The sequence below is a fragment of the Macaca thibetana genome, chromosome 6, assembly GCF_024542745.1.
Source record: "Macaca thibetana thibetana isolate TM-01 chromosome 6, ASM2454274v1, whole genome shotgun sequence".
NCBI classification, from domain to species: Eukaryota; Metazoa; Chordata; class Mammalia; order Primates; family Cercopithecidae; genus Macaca; species Macaca thibetana.
This window is the reverse complement of record NC_065583.1, coordinates 53,712,476-53,738,708: the sequence shown is the minus strand read 5'-3', so window position 1 is coordinate 53,738,708 and position 26,233 is coordinate 53,712,476. Positions and strand designations below refer to the sequence as shown.

The following is a 26,233-nucleotide window of genomic DNA, read 5'->3' as shown; positions in this document are numbered from 1 at the left end:
GCTTACCTTTCACTCTTTTCTTAAATATTAACAAACATGTTTTGTTATTATTTGTTAAATAATAAAACATGTTTGTTAATATTTAACTCAACTTTCTGAGAGGGTCTTCTCCAGTCTAATGTCTCTATGGTCAGACACAGGAATCTGTATTTTAATTAGTTCCCCATATGATTCATATGTGTCCTTATGTTGGAAAATTACTTCTAGGATTCTGGAATTTGGTTGTGCAACAGAATCACCTAGGAAGTTTCTCCAAAATACAGATCACTTGAGTTCCACCTCAGCTCTGGTGAATCAATCTGTAGGAATAGCCAGGACGTTCATTTTAAAGGATTTTTTTTTTTTTTTTTTTTTACCAGAACTCAATGTAATTTTTAATCTGAGGAACTGTGCCTTCCTTCATTTCCAGAAATTTGCCCACCATTTTTACTTCAAATATAGCTGCTCTCCCATTCTCTCTTCTTTTTCTCTGGAAAACACATTAGATTTTATCGAAGATTCCCTTCTCTACTCCATGTCTCTTAAATGTCCTTCCATATTTTTCATTTCTTCATTTCTGTGGATTTTCATGATTTTCCCCACATCGTCTATCAATTGACTAAGTCTCTTGTCGGCTATACCTCTTCTATGGTTTTACACATATGTGTTTCCATTATTATAGTTTTTTACATTTTATTTGATTCTTTTGCATGACCGAGCCTTTTTGCCTTCTTTTTATCTCATGTGGTTCCTTACCTAGACAATGCTATTTATCAGCCTCCAGTCTTGTGCATACTGGAATGACTTCCTTCCTGTACCCCTTTCTTCCTAACCTGCCTAATTTATTAGTACTTCAAGACTCAGCTCAGGTAATATCTCCTCTAGTAAACCTTCCTTGAACCCCAGTCTCACCTTGGTGTTCCCAGAACACCCTACATAAAGCCTGTCACAAAACATTATATTGAAAATTTATTATATATCTGTTTCCCCCATAAGACAAAAGCTCCAAAAGGAAGGGATTATGCTTATTTCCTTTTGCTTTATTTACCCAGCATCTGGCATATAGTACATACTCAATAAATGTTAGTTGAATGGAACTAAATTATTGAGAATTGCAGAAAAACGGGCTCTTTCTAATGAGCTGTATCCTCTCTTAAAATTTTCTCTGCTTTGGAAAGTTTAACCCAGTGAGAAAAACATGCAAGTCTTAGGCTAAAAAGTGTTTTAGTAGGTTATGTACTTGGAAAATTGGGATGAGTCCAACAGAAATGTTCAATTCTTGCTAAATGCTCACTTGACATTCCCAGGTTAAATACCACTTCTAGTAGAACTTTCCTTATTTAATTTATAGCTTTTCTCCCACTTACTCTATCATAAAAGATAGCAATAAAAGTCCCATCAAGAAATAAAGAGAGCTATTGAGAAAAGTAATAGAGAAGTGACTAGATGCACCATTTCTTTCCTTAAAAATATGTACAGTGTGATGCCAGTCTGGGACAGAAGGAATAAACAGAAACCATACAAATAATCAAAGTCTGTCTAGTAACTATACTTCCCATTAAGCCTTTTCAGATAACACATCAAGATTCCTTCTTTTCATACGTTAGAATAACAGAATACTTCAAGATCCCATAAGACTTTTTCCCCATAATGGACAAAAATTAGGTTAGCCAGCAAAAATCCCTGAGATATTTTATACCACAAAGATGACAAGTTTTCTTTCTCTTTTATAGGATGTGTATTTCTGCGTTAAGTAGACACAGGGATTAGAAAGGATTTAAAGCATTTAAGAAGTATGGGTTACTTTTTTTTTTTTTTTTTTTAACATCTTGGGTATTTTTTTTTTTTTTTTGAGACAGAATTTTGCTCTTGTTGCCCAGCCTGGAATGCAATGATGCCATCTCGGCTCACTGCAACCTTCGTCTTTTGGGTTCAGGCGATTCTTCTGCCTCAGTCTCCCAATTAGCTGGGATTACAGGCATGCGCCACCATGCCCAGCTAATTTGTATTTTTAGTAGAGATGGGGTTTCTCCATGTTGGTCAGGCTGGTTTCGAATTCCCGACCTCAGGTGGTCCACCCACTTCGGCCTCCCAAAGTGCTGGGATTACAGGCATGAGCCACTACGCCCAGTTCATCTTGGGTAGCTTTTGAAATAAAAATAAACTATAATTTTAAGCAAAAAAAAAAAAAAATTTCCTGGCCAGGCACAGTGGCTTATGCTTGTAATCCCAGCAGTTTGGGAGGCTGAGGGAGGTGGGCAGATCATCCAAGGTCAGGAGTTCGAGACCAGCCTGGCCAACATAGGAAAGTCCCGTCTCTACTGAAAATACAAAAATTAGCCAGGCATGGTGACAGGCGCCTGTAATCCCAGCTACTTGGGAGGCTGAGGCATGAGAATTTCTTGAATCTGAGAGGTGGAGGTTGCGGTGAGCCAAGATTGTGACACTACACTCCAACCTGGCAACAAAGTGAGACTCCGTCTCAAAAAAAAAAAAAAAAAAAATTCTTAAAGTATTCTTTTTATTCTCTCTGTTCCACACCTCACTTTGAACATTTGAGGCTCAAAGCATTTGAGTTAATTCATGAGTATGTAAACCCTGAGGTGGTTTTAAAAATTCCATTTGGCATTTGGAGAAAGTGAACATCCAGGCACTTGCCTCAGATTTCTCTGTTGTTGATGGAGTTAGGAAAAGGACTTAGATTTTTTTCCTGCTAGATTTCTTTGAAGCCTATGAAAGTCACTGAAATAACTGAAAAATTCACTGAGTGTGAAAACAGGTATGGAAACATTTTTAGTTGTTTTGATCTGCAAGGAGTTTTAAGGGAGTTGTGAGTGGGAAATAAGAATCAGAAGGACTGGGGTTTTTTCTCTGAGTCAGAGACAGAGGGAGTGCTGGAGCATTGAATGACTTGGTGCAGTTTGATATTTTGCTTACTATTTCTTCATATCTACCCCAAGAAAGGAAGCTGCTATACTCTACAAATTCCTTAACTGCACTGCAATATTTATAATTTCAAAAACCTGCAATTCCTTTGCTTCAACAAATCTCTTTCTCTCTAAAGCTGAAACTGGCCTTCTACAGAAAAAAGGCAGCTATGTTACATGGACCAAGTTCTCATGGGAACCTCCCCATCTGCAACATTCTGGAGTTACTGCCATCCCTGCTTCCCCCAACACACTCATGCTGGCCTCAGTGACCTCATGTATACAAGCATACACATGTCCGCAAGGACACTCACAGCTTTTGTGGCCAGCACCTGGCTGTTGCCTAAGATACTCTTCCAGTTGACAGTTGATCTTTACAGTCGTACATATCAGAACCAACCAGAAAGCCTAAAAGTCAAATTACAGTCTTATGCCCAAACTCCCCCAAACTCTGACTGAGTAGGACTGGAGAGAATCTGGAGCATGTGTATTTTTAAAAGAGTCTTCAGATAGATCTGATGTGCAAATCCCAAACTATAGAACAATAGGGGAAACCTTTAACACAACTTTTTCAAAAGAGTAGAAGATTGAAAGAAGCTCACCACTGAATTAGCTTGTCTGATGGTAATTTCTTTTCTAACAGCTCCTGAATATTTATCAAAGTTTTCCTATTTCTTATCCTAATGCATTGAGTGATGTCTGCTTGATGACTTTAGGCCTGGCCCTGTCATTGAGGTTTTGCATTTCCCAATAAAAGCATTATAAGTCATAGTGACAGTAGTATAGACTCTTCCTTTATTTAAAAAAATAAATAAATAAAAGGAGGAAGGCTCTAAGTGAGACACAAAGACACAAAAGGAAAGCTTAACTTAGAAATCTGTGATAGAAATTGTCCTACCAGAATAATATAATAAGATCTGAGATGGCTTCAAAATGTTTTCCCACTTTGAAGCCTATGTGTCTTTGGCAACAAAAACAAAAAGTAAGTATTTTGGGGAAGAGAGAATGAAATTTATAATTAAAAGGTAAAAAGTTTCAGTTAATTTGGAAAAGGCAAGTATTGTAAGTATAGTGCTACCATGATCACTACTTCAAGAAATGTCTGCTGCACAGTAACCAAGAGCTGGAAACAACCCAAGTGTTTATCCGTGGATGAATGAGTAAACAATACATATACATACAATGGAATAGTATTCAGCTTTAAAGAGGAAGCAAATTCTGACACATGGTACAACATAAATAAAGTGCTAGATTTGTAATGGAATTAGAGAAGACGCCTTGCTGGAAAGTAAATTATGAATGAGGACGTCATGCTAAGTTAAATAAGTCAATCTCAAAATAAATACTGTGTGATTCCACTTATATGAGGTACCTAGAAGAGTCAAATACATAGAACTAGAAACTAGAATTTTAGTTGCCAGAAGCTGGAAGGAGGAAGAAATGGGGAGTTGTTCTCTAATGGGTATTGGACAGCTTTGCAAGATGAAAACTTTCTGGAAATTGGTTGCACAACAATGTGCCTATATGTAATACTACCGAATTGTACACTTAGAAATGGTTAAGATGGTAAATTTTATGTTATGCACTTTTAAATCACAATTTTTAAAAAAAAGTCTTCCAGTTGAAAGTCAAATTCCTTTGTGACTCAGAATAACTGACGTTGTCAGTTTAGATAAGACACTATAAAACTGAAATTAGAGCAAGTAGAGGTCACTTTCAACTTTGACGCACAATATATGAGCAAAATTAAGGAGCATATTATTCATCTGTTTGTTCTTTTAAACAGTCAAAAAATATGTATCTGTTGTGCATCTCCTGAGCTTTAGTTTTACAGAAGCTTGGCTGGCCTTGGGTCAGCCTCACTCTTACCTAGAAGAAACCAGAGTCAATCCAGGGTGTACCAAGGATGTATTTCTGGGCACCAAACATCTTCATATCTGAGTGGTCTTGTTTCAGGCCATTGTCACTCCCACTATTACAAAGGATGATCAGAAAGTTCAAGTTCAAAACATAACTGATTAAATTTGACTCCCTTGAGATTTCTGGGTCAGGACCATAGCAGGAAACTCACCATTTATCTACACTGGGAAATCCTCAAACTCCTCTGTATTAACAACTCATATGATTATTCCTAAATTTTACATTCTCAGACTCTGGGAAGTTGTGACACCACAAGTCACTAGTGAGAGATGAGGCAAGTGGTTTTAAGCCAAATCCACAAGTTCCCTCCCTACCTGTTATCACTGCATATCTCCCAGAGATGAGCATGTGTTGATGGAAACAGGCTTAGAGGGCTACCAGATAGGATACTGAGATCTACTTAAAGATCCTTGCTTGGGAGTTCAGCTTCATGTGCTGTCTTTTCAGTGCTAGATTTGTAATGGAATTAGTTAAGACACCTTGTTGGTGAGTAAATTAACAAGATAGTCCTTGAATCCAAAAAAAAACAAAGAATAATCTGTATGTGATTATTTGTTTTAGAGCAAGGGCATTTGTTTAGGCTTGTTAAAATATGCAATATGAAACTTACTAATATCTCCATAGTAAAAGTTCACATCACCACCACGCCTTTTCCTCTCTCTCTATTTACATGCTATTTATAAGTATCAAGTGCTTCTTTTATCGGGTCATGTCTTGGCAACCTCACCTTGCATACATATAACCCAATTCACTTGCAACATCACACTCTGAAATTAAACTTATGTTCTAAGGACTATTAAAAATAACTACATATAAATCTAAATATTCTTGTCTCTCCACCTATGAAACATGGCTTCATAACATGAACAAAAAGCTTCTCTGAATAGGGGAGAAGGATAGAACAAAAAAAGTAACTAAAATCACAGCTGAAATGTTGAGTATGAGAAATGAAACTTGATTTAGAGTGCAAATACTGCGCGAAATTCAGACCATTTCCCCAGGTGCTCAGCTACTTCCACAGAGCAGGACTGACAGCTTTAAGTAAAGAAGTTTTCAGCTGTAGCCTACTACTGCTATTTTTCCCATCATTTTCAAAGGTTTAGGGTGTAGGTTGCCCTAGTGGTCAAGGACAGGAGCTGCAGGAAAGCTGAAGGGAGAGGTTAAGCTAATGATTGTCAGACCATTAGACTCTAAGGTTTTAACTCAGAAAAACAAGGAGTGATTTTGTTTCAATATTGGAAACATGGAGACATGGTTTTCTTGTCATCAAATGGGCACAGACTACAGTGTCATCCATACTAGATCAAATATCTTCAGTACACATTTATAAAATGGTATGAATATGGATGGAATTGGGAAGGACTATAAAATATGTTGGCAAGGAGACCCCCAAAGTGACCTTGTCTTGTAGCTATCGGGCAAATGAACTTGAAGGTAGTTCAGCTTTGATCGCTGGGTTATATCTATCGTTGTCAAGATCACATGTTTGTAATTTATTTGCAGATCAACTCCTTTATTTGCTTTGTGCCTATAGTACCCTGAGGAACTTGGTTTCTCTAAATAAAGAACAGGATAGAATTGTAGTGGCACTTGCTGTCCCCTCTGAGCCTTTTTTTATACTATGGTGCTCCCTGTGTTAGAGTAGGTAAGTGAGAAGAGGAAAATCAAGAACAGAGAACTTTCAGGGTAGGAATAACAACTAAACTGTTGAACACTATCTGCAGTTCTAGATAAAAGTAGTTATTCTCAGCATGTGCAGACCATATAGCATCGGTTCTATAGCTCAGCAACAGTATGTGGTTATGAGTACCCCAAGAAAAAAAAACCTCTGCTTCATCAACTTATTCTAACTTCTTACATTGCCCAGTCAGTTTGATATTTTAGTGAATATTACCTTTCAAGTAAAAGAGTCAAGAAGGAAAACCACATCTTGAGCCAGAAGCCAAGTTTGATGCTTTAATTTTTAGTAATTTCTCCATATGCATTTATGTCCTTAGTTAAATTAACTATCACATATTGCTTCTAAGGAAGTCAATGGAAAATTTTACATTTTCTTAGGAAAAAACTTTAGCTTGAGATTCTTGCCTCTACAAAACCATTTTTTTTTCTGTTTCCAGACACATACTAGATGAAAGCAATGGGAAAAATTAAAGAACTGACTGATTTAATTGCAGCTATATAATATTCAAATTACAGATAATACTGTGAAGTCATGTGCTTACATGATTCATTGCCAACAATCAATTACTTTCTCAGAAGTTTTACTTATAAAGAATAAATATTCTAAAGTATTAATATCAGTAACACTATTAACTAATACCATGCAACTCAGCAATTTTCAAAACAGTCACCCACATACTCCTTTGCTTTTAACATGGAAAACATGTTTATATGAGATCATGTCCATTTCACATTAAACCTAGACATTTCTTCTATAAATGTCTAAGTTAACTCTGCCACAAGAAAGCTGCAGTTTTAAAAAAAATATATTGTATTTTATGAGAAAATAAAACATGTCAGAGAAAACCTCCCATTTGGCCATTTTCTCTAATTTCTCCTGTACAGTGTGTGAGCTATTTCATGCAGTTATAAGCATCATTTCTCCTCTTATGATAATTTTCCTTTTCTCTACTTTGGTTTCTTTATCATTATAAGTTGTTTTAAGGCCAGTTCTTGTACGTCACTGAACCTGTATCCCATGTAATTTCACTGCTTTCAGGGCAGAGCGGGGTTTGTAAAGAAGAAGAATATTCATTGGGAAAATTAATTTAATTAGGTTTTCCTTACTACACCAAAAACCCTAAAGGTGAATTAAGTACCTTGGTGCTTCAGTACCTCAATTTTCCAGTCCTTGAACACATGCCTGTGCTTTCTGATCCCAGATAAGTCACAGATGGCCAATAGCTGTTTTTTCTTTCGGAAGAGAGCTTCAGTCAAGTTCAAAGAGAGTGCTGGACACAGAAAAAGCAAAGTATCTGACCGATTATAAAGTTATTACTCTTCATTATTTTTGTAATCATGTTAGAAGAGCTTAGCAGCACTTTCACTAAGCAGGTATGGGAATTCTTTTTCACCACTTGTAAATTCCATCCTCTCTGGTTTCTGTGCTCTTCTACTCACGGCACTTCTTACAGATGTCTGCCAATGATATTATACCAACAACTGTAGAGGTAGGGCTGAGAAACTGAAATTGCTTCATATATAGCTTTGGCCCTGTGGGCGCTTTCTGTCCCCAGGGGGAATTGGACTAGAAAACAGCTTCTTGCCAGGCACTGCTAGGTGTGACAGTGCACTTCTCTCTCTGTTCTCAGGGTGTGATTGAGATCGTAAGACCAAATCTGGTAAAGCCAGATCTCCTCCTTGGTCTACGTTTTCTCTTCGCACGACCTGCTTGAGCTCTCAGATTTGTTCTTTGCTATGCTCAGCCAGTAATATGAAAACTTATTTATTGTACGATAGGTTCTTTCTTTCTCAAAAATCTTGATTATCAACTTCATTGATGTTTACTGGGTAAAAAGATGCGGCAGTATTACCCAAAGAAAAGAATCTGCAAGTAGAACCTCCTTAAACTCAGAAATGGGTTGGAATATGGCATATAGCATAATGCTCTGTGAAAACAGGTTTGCTAGTAGACATTGATCCAGCTTTTTTTGTTCTTTCTTTCTTTTTTTTTTTTTTTTCCAAGTTAGCAAGATCTTAGCTGCCTAGACCATTCTATCAACTTCCTGGACCTTTCTGCCTGTCTATGTATACTACGTAAAGGGGCCTGAGTCCAGTCTTCCCCAGCTCTCTATAAAGGGGGCTTTAAGTGAAGGTTGCCTGCCAAAAAGTCTTGCTGCTTCTGATACTGGAACCTTACACTTAAAAAATCTTAGGTCCCACTCCAGATTCCCATGACATAGCCATCCCATTGCTCTTCAGTTCTTATGGCCAAGGAGCAGCATAATGTGGGGTCAGGAAAGGGGGCAATAAGACAAGGAATCAGAAAATCTGGCTCTGAGTTTTGCTTCTTGGAACTTTATATTAATGAATTTGGCAAATTATTTCATTTTTATCTGTTTCTACTTCTCCATTTCAAAACACTGGACAGTTTGTCCCGTAAGAGGGCATCCAATTCTGTGTCATCCAAGATTTGATGATTCCATCTGACTCTAATTCATACTGAGTGGTCAAGTCCATGTCTATAAGACTTCATGGTCAGAGGTTAGACACTGCTTTCACTTGCTTTAAAATAAATTTATAGAATCTGAAATGCCTTGGCCATGTGTGATGTTTAACGCCTGTAATCCCTGCACTTGGTGAGGCCAAGGCAGGCAGATCACTTGAGGTCAGAAGTTCGAAACCAGTCTGGTCAACATGATGAAACCCTGTCTTTACCGAAAAATACAAAAATTAGCTGGGAGTGGCGGTGGGTGTGTAGTCACAGAGAGAGATTCTGTCAAAAAAAACCCAAGAAACTGAAATGCCCTCTTATCAAAACTCCCCACAATGTAGGACACTGGGTAAGACACTGACTGAGGCATGCACAGCATTATGATAGAAAGCAAAGTCTGGAGATAGAGCACAGAGATTTAAATTGTGACTCACCACTTCACTTTGGGCAAGATACTTAAATCTTTCTGTGTCTCAGTATTTGCAACTGAAAATAGGATTTATAATACTTCTCCCTCATTGGCTTGCTGCAAAAATGAAATGAGGCGTGGTGGCTTATGCCTGTAATCACAGCACTTTGGGAGGCTGAGGCAGGTGGATCATCTGAGGTCAGGAGTTCGAGACCAGCCTGGCCAACATGGTGAAACCCCATCTCTACTAAAAATACAAAAAATTAGCTGGACGTGGTGGCGGGCGCCTGTAGTCCCAGCTACTTGGGAGGTTGAGGCAGGAGAATCACTTGAACCTGGGAGGTGGAGGTTGCAGTGAGCTGAGATCACACCACTGCACTCCACGCTGGGCAATAAGAGCAAAACTCCATCTCAATAAAATAAAATAAAATAAAATAAAATAAAAGAAGCTAGTACATATAAAGTTCTCAGAATGATGCTTGGCATATTGTAGGTGACCAATAACTGTTAACATCTCTCTGGAACACTCCCAGCAATGGCCTGTCTACCACATGCAGGGGAGGGAAGCGCACTGTATTTTAGGGCAAAACATTCCAATTTTTGGACAACTCTACTATTAGAACGTTCTATCTTATCACTGGAATTCACCCTAAGTGTAAGGTTATCCCTTTATCTTGTATTAATTCGTAGTTTCTCTTAAATAAACACTTATACAGGCATCCTGTAAAGCAGAACATCTATTGTCAAATGCCACTTCTGTATCTAATAACTATTTATCCTACAGAGGGAACGAACTGAGATTTGGCTCCAACTATAAGCAAATTCTTCCCCTATAGTGAGTCAGGTTGTTGGTCGAATTACTGGGATTTTGTTTTCTTTTTATTATAAATCCCAAACCTTGGGTTTCAGGAGTAACTAAAATATATTTCTATAGCATTTTGCAACATGAAATAAAATGAGTCGGGACTCAGATGGGAGGGCTACTGCAAAGAACTGAAAGGTGTTAGCTTTGATTTCCAAGATCTGACTCTCTTGGCCATCAAGCATCTACCAGTGGGATCGGGCTCTGGGTCAAGGTTAGGGTGAGTCCTAAGGGTCTGTGTATCAACTAGCTCCGCAAAACTTTATCAAATTAAATAAGAAAAAGCTGTGTCTTATATTTGTGATGTTTTTCATTTGAGGCATTTGTAAGAAAGGTTCATCTGATCCATCCTTTGTCACTTCAGATGACTCAACAGAATGGTCACAATAACAAGAATCAATTCAGGATACTCCAAGGAAAGATACTAAAGGGAAAGAACAATACCTGTCTCAGAGTGCCCTTAGCTGGGCTCATCAAATCTTCCCTTTATTTCCTAGGTTCTCTAGGGATATCTTGGCAACTCATGCAATAAATGCCATCACACTTCACCGGCACACTTCAATGCAAAATTTTTATAACCAAGCTGTCACATTGCCTTTCTAGGTTACCTTTAAGTAACTTAAAAATAATAATAATAATATGGTGCTATTGATCAGTGCAGACTCATGTTGTCATTGGAAAAAAAATCAACGTCTGGAATAAAAAGACCTTGGTTCAAGTCCATTTAGCTGTCTACTCACTGTACAACAAGGATTAGGTCCAGCTGAACTCTCTTGCAGCTCAACTTCCTTGTCTACATAGAGAGATACTAACACAGATGACAGGTTTCATCAATGGGCAGTGGCTGCTGAAAGTGTGACTAAATGATTGTGAATCCAGGGGTGCAACACAGCGTTAAAGAATCCCCAAATCAAAGGCCTGCCATGAACTGAAAAAGAACATACATGACACACATTTGACATCCCTAGACTTTAAAATATTCTCCTGAGGGTATTATAAATACAAAACATGTAAAATTGACTTTTAAAGACAAGTTGTATCCAAATTCTATCACTATTTATAACTTTCATTACTATTACTGATTGGCTATTAGAAGAGAAATGCAAGGAAGAACCCTTGTATACCTTCTGTATTCAAACCAAATTCTCTTTTACGTCTTTAGTAGTAAGCATTTTCTTAGTGGGCCACTGAAGACAAAATCCCTTTGTTATACAGGCTCTTAAGTGAAGGAGGCTGGGATGGACAGAGTAAACTTCAGATAAAGTGGGAGGAAGCTCTGCCCTGGCAGGCCCAAGAGAGAGCTGCTGTGAGGAGCAAGAGGCAGTGCCTTGGAGTGCTCCTCACATCATTACACGCAGGCAGTCACCGACTTTGCCTAGGCACCGGGCCAGCTCTGGCAGGAGATTGAATCAAGGCTATTTGCATGTCTGTTTTCAGAACATTAAGTTTTGTCTACCCATCCAAAGTGAGGAGGAGATCAATGCAATCATGCGGAAAACTTAATTTCTAAAAAAAGAAGAAGAAATGAAATGTCTTGCTTTCAATTAAGTACAAATTTTATTTTCTGTAAAGTATGACAACTTCCATTTTATTTTCTGTAACATTTCAATTATTCACTAAAACACTAAAGTATTCTTAGAGAAGGTGCTTAGAAAAGATACCTTCTCTATCCTTAGTATCCTCTAAAGTATCCTTAGAGAAGGTGCTTAGTGTTTTAGTGAAGAGTTCAAACTTTCTCTTATGTGTTTTAAGAGTAATGACAAAACCAGAAAGACATAACTACTACATGGCATAGTGCCGGGTGCTGTCATTTCTATGTTATGTCCTTGGATTCCCACAGTAGTCCTATGACATGAATCTAAGGCTTAGAAATGTCATGGGCCAGGCAATTGGGTAACTGCCACAGTTTAAAGTATGTGGAAATACCCAGAAATTTTAAACAGTGCTGGCAACTTTGTGTTGACCCTCTTCTATGAATAGTTCCCTGGTTATTTCTAATTCTCATTAACTTGGAATAATGCAAGCCATTCAGCAATACGATACGAATAGATATTTCCTTTTCAAAACATTGCACAAATACATGATTTCCTCCCTCTTTCCACCCAGTAGGAGCAGTAGGAAAAGAGCACAGTAATAGGAATTTACCTCCAAGCTATAAAGCCTTCCTATCCTTTCAGTAATCACCAAAGAGAGTTCCTAGTTACTAAGGAGACCATAACAGACTGCATTAGATTCAAGTATGACATTTGGGTTGCCTGGCTAGTGAACGGCAAACAGCAAGGAAAATATTATTGTTGCTGAAATCATTTGATGTCTATGACTAATAAAAAACATGTTGGCAAATTGAATTGTTTGAAATGCCCAAAGGGCTTGGTTAAAGCTATGAATTAATAGCAGAGAGCAATTCTTTCTGAAGAAAAGAAAAAAAAAAAAAAAGATGAAGATGTTGAACTATTTTTAAGTGTATCTGAGTAATCAAAAGGTCCCAACAGAAACATTAGACAGCCAATCTAAGTCTTTTATCCAATTTTTAATTTAAATTTAATTTTCCCCTCCCTTATAGCTAAATATTAAAGTGACATTTTGATTCACATCATCCTTGAATTCTAAGGGACCCACAGGCTTTCTTGGCCTTCTTATCCAACTTCTCACAAATACCAGAATTATCTTTAAACTGTACCAACTACACCAACCCTGGAGGCTTTGAGGGCTGAGATGTTCATTTACTCATGTGCTGTGCCCCTCAGGGAGCTGGAGAAAGCCAGAAGTGGAAAGAGTTGAGGGAAGCCCAACTTCCAATGACCTCTCAACCCAGGTCCCACAGGTCACCAAGGGCCTGTCTGAAGATGTCCATCCAGTCCCTGCTTGATCTTTCCCAGAGCAGGAGGTCTTTGCCAGGATGCATCCTATCTTGTTCTGGATGCAGCTCTGATTGTCGGAGGGTTCTTTCTCATGTTGTGCCAACGTCTGCCTCCTCATGGTTTCTACCCATTGTTCTTCGTGTTATCTTGAAAACAACATTGTTTGACTCAGCTTCCTCTCCTCTTGAATAGTCCCTTAGGTAACTAAAGTCAACTGCCATGACTGCCCTGTATACTGTAATGTCTTCTCCAAACTAAATAGTCTCAATTTCCTTCTCAGATTATAAGGTAAATATACAAATATTATAATAGAAGAGATAGAACAATACAATCACCGTAAAAGACAGACAGGAACGTGTTTTCTGGTAATTGAATATTTTTTTAAAAAGAGTTAAAATGTGTACCTAGAAAGGTGAAATTCTTAACTGATATTGAGAAACCCTGTCTCTGTTCACTGAGTTCCTGAATTCTATTCATCAAATTATTCCATAAAAATGAAAATGTAGCTTGGTAAGCCTTTTTCTTAGTGACAGACACCATGGCAGCTCCTAGTGACTGTTCATTAATTCTCACCTCACTGCATTTATTTTTTCTTGTGTTTATTTACTGTCAATGCATACTATGAGAAAAGTTTCTGGAAAAATACATATCTGCATGTGAAGAGTTGTGACATGATTTGAGAATCTGAATACCATTTATTAAGAATTAAGGGAGGGGCAATGTAAGGAAGATAAATCTTAGTTCTTTCTCCCCCAATATCCTATAATGAAAAATTGCAAACATACAAAAAAGTTGAAATAATTATGTAGTAAACACGCATATAAGTCAAAAAATAGATTCTACAATGAATATTTTGCTATCTTCTTCATCTTATCAGGTATCTATTTTTTCTCTATCCAACTGTCTTATTTATGCATTTCAGTGCAACTTGCTCTCATTAGCACACCTAGTCCTTAACATTTCAGCACACATACCATTGTTAGTTCCTTTAGGACACTTTCTAGCACTCCTTTCGCAATCTCTCTTGTCTTATTTTCCCTCATTCTCTCCACTTTCTCAATTTTCATTTCTGTACCCTTCCTCCTACTCTATATCTCCAAAGTTCTAAATTGTAAAAAGAAAGTGTAGAAATTTAAGCATGGAAGAGTATTGAAGAGGAAAAGGTCAATGGTGACCATCCAGGACCTCACAAGGTGCTGTCACTGCAGGCCTGGGATAGATAAGATCCTCATGAATAAGCTGACCCAAACCAGCTCACAAGAGACAGAGGTATATATTAAAATGCCAACTTAATAATTGAAAAACACAGCTGTCCAGCTGCCAAATAGTCAGACATATTTCTTGGTCAGCTCGGTCTCTCCTGAACTAATGTACATGACAGGCCAAATTATGAAGCCTTTTAGTAAATAGAGGCTCAGAAGAAGGGAATTCGTTAGAAGGTCTTCATGACTTGGAGGCAGAGACTTCATCAGTCTTCATGTTTCAACATCTGGCCAGCATCATGCCTGACACCCAGAGGATGCATCCTAATAATTAGTACTACCTCTTTACAAGTACTGCCATGAAACCCAGGCCTTTGCGTTGTGGCTCAGGGTACCTTTCACATGGATTGTGCTGGCTGAACCTTGCCTAATTCTACCCTCTAACTCCCCTTAAAGAAGTTCCACGCCTACCATTCTCCTTCGAGTAACACATTTCCTTTAGCCCTGTTTATGCCATTAACTAAGCTTTAGTGAAGTCCTGATCTTCCTGTTTGGGGTCTAGAAGATAACCTGATCTGAGTGACCTCCCACAGGTTTAGATCTCATAAATAATCCAGATGATGTATGTAGTCATACTGGCAACAAAGCAAAAAGTGAAATGAGGGGTCTTTGAAATGAAAGGCCCGTTTCTATTTAAGACCGTTTTTGATAAATTGATTTTACTGGTGTTACTCTCAAAGAGTAGAGTAATTCCCTGCTGCCTGAGTATACTGCCTTCAGAGGCCAGGGAAGAACGTGATCTTCCCTAGTGAGCAAAAACCATCCCTTCCCTATCTCAAGATTTATGTCTGATAAGAAATGTTAGTAGATCATTTTCTGAGCTTCCTAATTACCAGCACACAAAGACTTGGCAAGGTGAGCTCTTCAATGGAAAGGTAGCTATACAAAAGCAACACGAAAGTACAAATGCAACACCTTTCACAACAGATAGCTTTTCCAAAGTAGCAGATAAATCCAATTTTAAAGAATCAAATCTACTTTGAAACCCTAAAAGGAACTTTTGAGCCATGAAGTGTCAAGGTGAATCCTTCAGTTATGTAACAAGTTCCTGATGCAGCTCTCCCAAAGATTTAGGTCTCATAAATCAAATTATTTTAGAGCAAGGCATCCCTGTTCACTACTGCTTAAAAACCATTCTTATGCTTGACCCTTTCTTACCCTTGACACTTTCCCCATATGGATCCCATACTAAATATCAGAAAACACCAGCATTTGGTGGTCACATCACACATTTTAGAATGTATCTGAAAGCAAACCATTATAGTGTTGAGGGGGAAATGACTTAGAATCAAGGCTCTATTTCACAGGAGTCTACTTACAGATGGGGAAAAAAAATCTGATACTAGTAGGCATTAGTACCTCAGTGGCAAATGCCAACTGGCAACTAGAGTTCTTCTAATTGCCTCTATTATAAGCAACAGGGTTCTGACCCAGATAAAAACTCTTCAAAAGTGTAAAAGATACTATGATGTAGAGAGTGGGCTTTTTTTGTTGAGGGTTCAAACGCTCTGACAGGAGCACATACACTGTTTCACAAACCTCGAACAGGACTCAATCTAGATAAACAGGGAGTGTTTCATCTAAGCAGGCTTCAAAGGCAGCGTTTGTTCGGACATCTTTCCTTTTATTTCTTTGATGCGTCTGTCCCCAGGGATGGAAACTCTTATTTTTTTATTTTTTATTTGTTTAAGAAACTAAAGCATGAAAAGAAAGTGAAAAAGCTACAAACTGATTTGGCAACAGCTAAGCAAGAGGCTGCCATCACAGTTCTGGAACTCAATGAGAAGATAAAGACTCTATGTGAAGGAAAGCCAGCCCCTAGAGGTCAGTATTACCACGTGACAGATCCACACTGGCCCATCAGCTGGGTGATGTATGTAGTTGTATTGGCAACAAAGCAAAAAAAAAACGAGGCCACAGGCCTGGCCTGACCTCTGTGTGGCACCAATAGATACAGCACATGAACTACTAACTCCAGGCTGGATTCACTTTCACCTTGAGAGGGGCAGAGAATGAATAAGCGGTTTGCTCGTTAAGGGAAAGTCTTTGAGGCTGAAGAGCTAGACTGAAATAGATCTGAGAAGTGTTGCTGGACAAGCTGGGTGGTAGTAAGGGGAGGGCAGGGCATAAGAAGTCAGGCAGGCGCCTGCAGGGACTGGGCTCTGGAGTGAGACAGAGCTGTCTGAAAACACAGGCTGACAGACTAGGGCACGGGGAAGAGAAGATAATCTTTTTTTTTTTTTTTTCCCAATAGGCAAATGAACCAGAAACAAGCAGGGAAGGCTGGCTGGAGATGAAATCTGGGTAGTTCAGAAAATTGTGAATAGCCACATTGGTTCTGATTTTTTAAAAAAAGACTTCTCCAGCTAACAAACTATAAACACACCGTTAGGCAACAAACAAGCAAACAACAAACAAGAAAACCCCAAATCTCAGACTGTTATTTTAGCAAGAACACTAGTTAACATTTAATATAGTACCATGGGCCAGGTATTTTGCTAAGCATTCCATGTCTATTTAATTCTAAGAATAACCTCTAAGGTAAGTACATTTACGAATTCCCTAAGAATAAGCAGCGGCTTAGAGATGTTCATTACCCTGCCACTGCACAAGCAACACTTGGAGAGTTAGCCTCTAGAGCAGCAGCTGACTGTACCCTAGTGTGCCTTTCCCATCTTTGGGAGACTCAGGGCATTCCCTCTGCTATGTCGCAGTAATATCAAACTTCATTCCTGCCTGGTGAATCTCTTGCAAAGCTGTGGTTCCCTGGGAAAAATGTCTTCCTTTGATGTGTGCCACTCTTGCAAAGCCAGGAACATGTCATCGTTCTTACTCTGGCTTCCTTTATTACTCATAAGTAATTGTGGAAAAAGAGGAGTAATGCAGAACCAAATGGAGGAGAAGGAAGCAGGTGAAGTGTAGTTTCAGAAAGGGAGACACTCCCAGCACCCTGACTACATGGTAAAGCTTTTCATATGAATTTGATTTTCATTTTCAATTTTGAATAGTGCTTTCCCAGGATTCAAATGCACGTAACACTGTGAACTTGAAACATAGTTTTTTCTTTCAATAAAACAACATAAAGGCAGTTTGTAAATTTGCTTTTACCACCATGAAGCCTAAAAGAATAAAATCTGTTAGAGAATATTATCCATTTAAAAGTCCTTATTCTGAGGCATTAGCCAGATTTTTCACTGGTTTCATTAGAAGAAACTGACAATGATTGTAGAGCACATTGGAGAAGGTTCCCCAGCTCGCTTAAGAGAAGCTTTCAACTTTTCAATTGCATTTTAAACGCCGTGCAAAGAAAAATAATCGCAAGGTCTCTAATAGTTTCCTTTTTTCAATATTACTTACTGTCTAATGACAATTTTGTCTCTCGGATATTTTGAGAGGGCAAAATTTAAATAATACTGAGGGACTAGGACTCTAATGGCTTGGGAGAGGGAAGAAAACATTAAATCCTACCCTTTTTTTTTTGCCCATTATTCTGTTTGTGTGTGTGGTTTTTTTAACTACCTGTAGAGAAAAACATGGCTACTCATGAACAGATGTAAATTTAAGATTTAAATAAAGCCATCCATTATGGATCAAGACAGTGATTCTCTTTTGGAGCTACATGTTGCTTCTCTTATTTGGTGGGGAAACTGACTCAGTTGACTGACATGTAGCACCAAGATCCTAAATCAAATATTTGCACAATCTTGCTCTTCCGCAGGTCCCTTGCAGCCTCACCCAAATTCAATAGTCCGTGAGATCGTCAAGGCCATTGTGGTCCCAGCATAATATTAACCAGCATTCTCAGAAACCTTGGTAACCTTGGCCTCTGAATTCACTTCAGAATAAAGTCTGAAAAGATCTCCAGTAACTTTAACACACAATGACCCCTATTTAATCACAGGACAATTAGGGCTGACCCACCCCCCACACACACGTTTCTGGACCTAGAACAACACCACTGCCCTGATTATCTTGTAAAATGTTTGTTTTGGGTTTTCAGACCTCTGTTTGCAAATGAGCTCCAGTCATAACAGCTTAAGGAGAAAGGGTGATTTACTGGTGCATGTAAACAAACCAAGAGAGAGCACTGCACTAGCCTTAGAGTCAGATGGATTCCAGTCTAAAGGACCATCAGGAAACTTCTGTGTCACTCACCTCTGCTTCTTTCTGCATTGAGACTTGATTCTCTCAAGCTAGATGTCAGAAGAGAATGGAAATATGGCCACAAGCAGCTATGGGCTGCCCTCCTTATCATATAATCTCCAGGGAGGAAAGAAAGCATTTTTCCACTAGCTCCAGTTGGAAAGTACAAGAAAGAAATCAATCCTAGCTTAGTTGGGTACCCATCTGTGGATATGAACCAATCTTTGTGGCCAGGGCTGAGGAAATAAGGTTGGACAAACCGTAGTCATGTCTCCACCACTGGGTGGCAGGATAGAGAAAGTAAACATGGGGAAGGAGAATGCTCCAGCTGCCAGCTCCCACCAAAAGCACAGAGCTGGATTAAGAGAAATCCACTTTCTTAAAGGAATATCTCATTACTGGAAAAGAGTGATAGGCAAAATCAGTATCTCCTAGCCAGGCGTGGTGGTGCATTCCTGTAATCCCAGCTACTTGGGAGGCTGAGGCATGAGACTTGCTTGAACCTGGGAGGCAGAGGTTGCAGTGAGCTGAGATCTTGCCACTGCACTTCAGCCTTGGTGAAAGAGCAAGACTCTGTCTCAAAAAATAAAATGAAAATAAATTTAAACAAACAAACAAAAAACATCTCCAATACACCTTCAACTAGTGGTCAAGTTAAAATATAGTGTAGGCCAGGCATGGTGACTCGCACTTGTAATCCCAGCACTTTGGGAGGCCGAGGTGGATGGATCGCCGGAGGTCAGGAGTTTGAGACCAGCCTGGCTAACATGGGGAAACCCCATCTCTACTAAAAATACAAAAATTAGCTGGATATGGTGGTGGGTACCTGTAATCCCAGCTACTCCAGAGGCTGAGGCAGGAGAATCACTTGAACCTGGGAGGCAGAGGTTGCAGTGAGCTGAGATCCCACCACTGCAATCCAGCCTGGGTGACAGAGTGAGACTGGGTCTCAAAAAGTAAAATAAAATATATATACATATATATAGTGTAATATTTACTGAGCCACCCATACCATGGGTATTTGTACTTTAAAAGTCGATTCTTCTTCAATGAACAAAAGACTGTCATGGTCTAAGAAATAAATCTCCAATGGTATAATTTCAGACCCCATAATAAATAGAGTGAACCACTTTAGAAAAGGAGTCCCCTTCTAGCCTTCAGTAAGTGATACATGGTCACCTACTCTGAAGGCTTGCTTTGTTTTAACAATTATATGGCGAGAAGGGAAAAAAAGTGTTGATTCTAAGTGACATTTGTTACCTAGATTAGCATTCCACTATTTCTCTGTTATAGTTACAAACTGATGCTTACAGTTCTAATAAGCAGATTAATGAAATGTTTCCAAATAAGTTAAAACTCCTTTTTACCTCTGTGTGATTTTTCCTTGTTTGGTTCATTTTCTAAGCAGTCTATAGGTCATTCAGGTCTGCCATTCAGGTCTTCTGATCAGAGGAATCAGAGGGATCTTCCAGAATATTAGGAATATTTTTAGGCATATTCATATTCAAATTAATGAAACTGTGTGCTATCAAATTTCTTTTTTTAAAAAACCTAAACACAGTAAACTATTTCATTGGCAGTGTGCTTAAATTACCTCCAAAGAAATAAACGATTTAAGTCTCGATGGAAAGTTCAGCTGAAAAGAAAAGCACCTTTATTACAAAACTGGCACAGCGGGAAACTTACCTACAGCCTGAGTGTTGTTTGTTGATTTTACTTTGTTCAAATAATCACAACCCAAGGCGGATTCCTCCATCATTTCCACACCTGAAATGCTTACAGCTCTATTCAGCAGAACTCAGTAAAAACACCTATTGTATCCCTTCAAAGCTTGAGTTCACCTTTTGGTACACTTCAGTATGCTGGAACCTAAGGTTAAATTTTAAAACAATCCTTGTGGCCAGTCGTGGTGGCTCACACCTGTAATCCCAGCACTTCGGGAGGCTGAGGCAGGCATATCATCTGAGGTCAGGAGTTCAAGACCAGCCTGGCCAACACGGTGAAACCCCATCTCTACTAAAAACACAAAAATTAGCCAGGTGTGATGGTGGGTGCCTGTAATCCCAGCTACTCGGGAGGCTGAGGCAGGAGAATTGCTTGAACCTGGGAGGTGGAGTTTGCAGTGAGCCGAGACCGCACTATTGCACTCCAGCCTGGATGACAGAGTGAAATTCTGTCTCTCTCTCTCTCTCTCTCACACACACACACACACATACACACACACACAAAACAACAATCCTTGTTTCCTTTGGCTTAGAAGGACAGTTACTTTGCAAAAGACCTTATTGACTGTGTCCTGTTGTTGGTGCATGAGTAGTTACTTGATCTGATGAAAATGCCTGCCTTTGACCAGAACATCAGGAACTTGGTTCATAGATTTCAAGCTAGCATACTTAAGGGAATGCATCCTTCTGAACTTTTTTCTTTTAGTGTCTTTTTCTTTTCTCTCTTAATACACGCAGCTACCAAATAAAGTGTCTAGCCTACATATGCATGTCCCTATTATCTCAATGAAAGTCCTGGCAACTCAAAAGTTATCTCTTTGTTTTACTCCCATTAAGGAGGTACTCCCCAGGTAGTGCTGGTACATCCCAGGGTAGGTTTATCCAAGACTCAATGTCTGAATCAAGCCAGCTACACTTTTGAGGGGAAGCCTGTAATAGGATTGACATTTTAGTGATTTTTCAGTGACACATAACTTTTTAAACACTAGACAACTTATCCCATTTATTTTAAGTATCAGACTATTGCTGTCCTACATTCTTGAGAAAGTCTGGAAATATATTTCTTTGCCGACACCCCAGAGCCAATTTTCATCAATATTTTAAAGTGAATCTTTTATCATGATGCTCACCCCTAGGCACAGAGTTCAAACCTTCTCTATCTTGCAGTATTCTTTTTACCTCTCCACCTGCAAACTTCCTCAGGATCAAAGTTCCTGTGGCAACCAGGTGTTAGGAAAAGAGGGATTTGGAGGTGACAAAAATGTTCTGGAATGAGATATAGCAGTGATTGCATGGTATTTTTAATATAGTAAAGCCACTGAACTGTACACTCTAAAATTGCTAACATGGTGAATTTTATGTTATGTGAACGTTATCTCCATTAGAAAATAAAAAAGTAGTGACTAAAGCAATCCTAACACTGACTAAAAACCCTGTCAAGTGTAAGTGTATTTTAAAGAAAGTGCATTGGGCCTAAATAAAATCTTGAGTTGGCAGCATTCCAAGCGTTTCGAGAGCGGTCATGTTAATATTTACTGGAATAAGACTAGGCTTGAATAGTTGTCCACTTGTGTGTAGGTCTGTTGAACAATGCCACCTTTTCCTCTTCTAATTTCTCCCAGCCTAGCTCTTTCAAAGCTGTTATTTGCCATACTAGCAACCAATTATTTGACCATGAGTTCTACAGGTAACCTTCTTTCACCACTGAACACAGATATTTGTTTTCCCAGTCTACCTAGGGTTTTCTAAGAAAGTAACTAGTCTGGTCTTGGAATTTCACTGTTTCAGCTGCTGGGACTTCGTCAAAAACCACTGCTCACCATCATCAGACTTTATGGAGCTCAGGTTGATATGTAGTCAAAAGCACAGTGTTTTTGCACTTTCTGATCCCTACTGTCTACTATGTCCAAGGGTGCTATTGCCTTGACAGAAAATTAAGAAGTGACAATGTGCTAGCAGCCCTCACTCTCAGCGCCTCCTCAGCCTTGACGTCCACTCTGGCAGCGCTTGAGGAGCCCTTCAGCCCGCCACAGCACCGTGGGAGTCCCTCTTTGGGCTGGCTGAGGTCAGAGCCTCCTCCCTCTGCTTGCGGGGAGGTGCGGAGGGAGAGGCATGGGGGGGAACCGCGGCTGCGCGCGCGCTCACGGGCCAGTGCGAGTTCCAGCGGGCGCGGGCTCGGTGGGCGCGTGCTCCGCGGGCTCCGCACTGGGAACGGCTGGCGGGCCGGCCCAGCGGGCCCAGGGCAGTGAGGGGCTTAGCACCCAGGCCAGCAGCGGCAGAGGTTGCGCGGGGTCCCCCAGCAGTGCCGGCCTGCAGGGGCCGCACTCAAATTCTCGCCGGGCCTTAGCTGCCTGCCCGCAGGGCAGGGAATCTGCAGCCCGCCATGTCTGAGCTCTTCCCCCTGCGGTGGGCTCCCCCGCGGGCCTGAGCCTCCCCGACGGGCGCCGTCCCCTGCTCCGTGGCCCCGGGTCCCATCCACAGCCCAAGGGCTGAGGAGTGCAGGCACCGCTCAGGACTGGCGGGCAGCTTCACCTGCAGCCAGGGTGCAGGATCCACTGGGTGAAGCCAGCTGGGCTCCTGAACTGGATAGGGACTTGGAGAACTTTTATATCTAGCCGGAGGATTGTATGTGCACCAATCAGCACTCACTGTCTACCTCAGGGTTTGTGAATACACCAATTGGTACTCTGTATCTAGCTAACCTAGTGGAGACTTGGAGGACTAGCACTCTGTAACTCTGTGTCTGGCTCAAGGATTGTAAATACACCAATCAGAACTCTGAGTCTAGCTCAAGGTTTGTAAATACACAAATTGGTACTCTGTATCTAGCTAACTCTATCTAGCTAACTAGCGCTCTGTGACTCTGTCTAGCTCAAGGATTGTAAACACACCAATCAGCTGTCAAAATGGGCCAATCAGCTCTCTGTAAAGTGGACCAATCAGCTCTCTATAAAATGGACCAGTCAGCAGGATGTGGGTGGGGCCAGATAAGGGAATAAAAGCAGGTTGCCTGAGCCAGCCAGGGGTAACCCGCTGGAGTCCCCTTTCGCAGTATGGAGGGTTTGTTCCTTTCCTCTTTGCAATAAATCTTGCAGCTGCTCAGTTTTTGGGTCCACGCTGCTTTTATGAGCTGTAACATTCACCCCAAAGGTCTGCAGCTTCACTGCTAACAGCGAGACCATGAACCCACCAGGAGGAAGAAGCTCCAGACACATCTGAACGTCTGAAGGAACAAACTCCGGACATACCATCTTTAAGAACTATAACACTCACTGTGAGGGTCCACAGCTTTATTCTTGAAGTCAGTGAGAAAAAGAACCCACCAATTCTGGACGCAAAATGACAAGAGATGTCTCCCCCACAGGAATCATTACCCCAGGATTTGCAGGAAGGAATTTACTTTTACAGCACTACCACTGAATTTTCAGATACAAAAGCTACTCCAAGGTGGGATATTTTACATTTAGACCAATACACACCAGCAATTAACAGCAGGAAAAAATAAGAGAGCATAGGAGTGATCAACTAAAGGTGTACTTTCTAAATATGATAAATTCCTAAGGAGTTTTAATATTTGCCTCATATAAATAGCTTATATTTAACTAAAAAGTTAAATATTAAAAAATCTATAGGTCTCATTCAGAGATTGCCTGTTGGTTATCTCTAACTTTGTCCACTGAAAGTATTTTCCTGAAATAGAGCCACTATACCCCTAAACCAAAGTCTTCTTCCTGATTTCAGAAGTTCCCACAAGGATAAGCATCTGTTTCAGGAGTCCCTGCAGAGCTTAGAGATTTATTGCACAGAAGATCCCAAGAAATGTTACTTCTTTCAGCTGAAGGCTGTGGCCTAATTCAATATGTACAAATTTAGTGTGATTGTGATTTTCAAAATGTCATTTTAGAGACCTATAGGCTTAAACAGCACTGAGATAAAAACTAAGCATTGATCAGGACTTTGTTGGTTGCAAGTGACAGAAACTAAAATGAAACTAGTTGAAGGAAAGGGATGTATGAGCCCTTCAGGCTGGTAAGGAGGCTGAACCGCAGGCTTTCTAGACTGCTCCCGTGGCCCCTCCTTGCCTGTTGATCCCATGTAGACTACTGCAGGCACAGAAAGGGAAAGGATCCCTTGGCTGTCCAGTAACACTCTATAGTGAACATTTACTATTTCTGCTCAGAACCACTTCCCCCTTCTTTCAGTAACAGAGGCATGATTTCTGTTACTGAAAGAAGAGGGAAGAGACTACATCTCAAAAAAAAAAAAAAAAAAAAAAAATACAGAAAGCTATCTTATGTCATTACCATAAATTCTTTTTTTTTTCTTTAGGTAGTTAACACTGGTTTATAGTGCTTGCAATCAAAGAACATTAATTCACACCCGACTCCAGGTAACAGAGCTTCCTTCTCACAGTCTACAAAGAAATCTCAGAGAAGGAATTTGATTGCCCCCGCTCATATCACTTTCTTACTCCTTAGATCAATTACTGCAGCCAAGGCAATGGGATATGATCCTGGATCACACCTGAGTCATGTGCCAGAGGTGAAGGGCTAGGGAGTGTTATCAGATAAAAGAAGATGAGGAAACTTTTGGATAGAAGACAAAATACACCTCTCACCATGCCTTCTAAACTGTTTTTAGTTAAACCTTACAAACTTGGAGAAGAGAACTATCCACTGTTTTATCTTGTCAGGAAAGTACACAATTTCTCTTTTTTTTTCTCCCTCTCATTTTTACACTACTTATTTATGTCCTTGCTTTGTGAGAGGTCTGGAAATCTGTTTATTTTGTAATTAACAAAGGGCAAAAAGATCTACTCTGAAATTTTTGGTTGGGGTCCAGTGTTTTCTAACTACACCAGCTGTGGGAATTCAATGATGTCAAGGTCCCCTCCCTCCTTTGTTTATAAGACTAATTTTGGAATTAGACCATTATCAGGAAATGGTGTTCCCTTCCTTCTGTCCATTCCTTAGGAATGGTACTTTTTGTTTGTTTGTTTAAAAAAAAAAGTCTTCTTGCCTCTGTATCCAGAGAGGCAAGCACCAGCTAAATGTCAGACAAGGCACGAGGGAATTGGAGCTTGATCAATTTCAAAGGTTTCCTTCTTAGCTACAGAGATTGCTCTGATTACCTGAAGGGCATGTACTGCTTGGGAATGCTGCTAAATAGCTCAGACTGGAGCAGGGGAGGAAGATCCTTCCTTCCAGGATATTTGCAGAACAGTCTTGGGCACTCCTTTGTCAAACATCAGCAGATGGACATCAATTTGTCAACATAAGCTGAATTGGAGACTTTGGGGTTGCAAACAATTGTCAGCCAGCTGTCAATAGTGGAGCAGCTGTCCCTGGTATAAACCACTTGTTGACAAAGAAAAAGTGAATGGTGTTCTCTCCTGTCACTCCCCAGAAACCTCACTATTATTTTATTTAGTAACTCAGTGTTTCCTGATAGGAGGTTAAGGATAGAGATTAGCTACGTTGGTCATATGAATACATTTGGAGGAAAGAGTAGATATTTTTAGGGAGCTTGAGCTCATCAAATCAAATTTAGAAAGGATGCACAAAACCAAATTCTGCTGGACAAGCAGGAGACTTCTGTTTGAAGGCACAGGATTTATTTCTGGCCAGTGGGATAATGTTATATGTATCTAATATGTATATTAGACATATACCTCCGTGCATTATGGTAATCTATGTGCATATGGTAATTTACTATAGTATTCTAAAGATACACTGGCTTGGACCAGATTACCCTACTATGCGTCTAAATTCCTCAATTAAATAAAGCCATAATTTGATATTTGCCAAAGAACATATAATTAAAAAGAAAAAATGTGAGAGGAACAGCATTCATTTTTCCTTAGTTGCCTTGTATGCAGTTGGATCCCAGAAAAGTATATTATTAACTCAGCCAAGCATAGGAAACGGGTCTGGCAAGACTGAAAATGTTACTGCTCTTCTGCACGTGCTTTTCTTAATCCCAGAAACTGTGGC

General features: G+C 39.8%; 1 protein-coding gene across 1 annotated transcript in view; it reads left to right on the top strand.

Moving 5' to 3' along the window:
* The window catches only part of CCDC192 (coiled-coil domain containing 192), a 248,717-nt gene that overhangs the window by 162,356 nt on the left and 60,128 nt on the right, over window positions 1–26,233 (top strand). Inside the window, exon 6 of the mRNA XM_050795761.1 lies at window positions 16,065–16,197. Within this exon, the coding sequence (XP_050651718.1) occupies window positions 16,065–16,197 (133 nt within the window). The remainder of the gene's footprint in view (window positions 1–16,064; window positions 16,198–26,233) is intronic.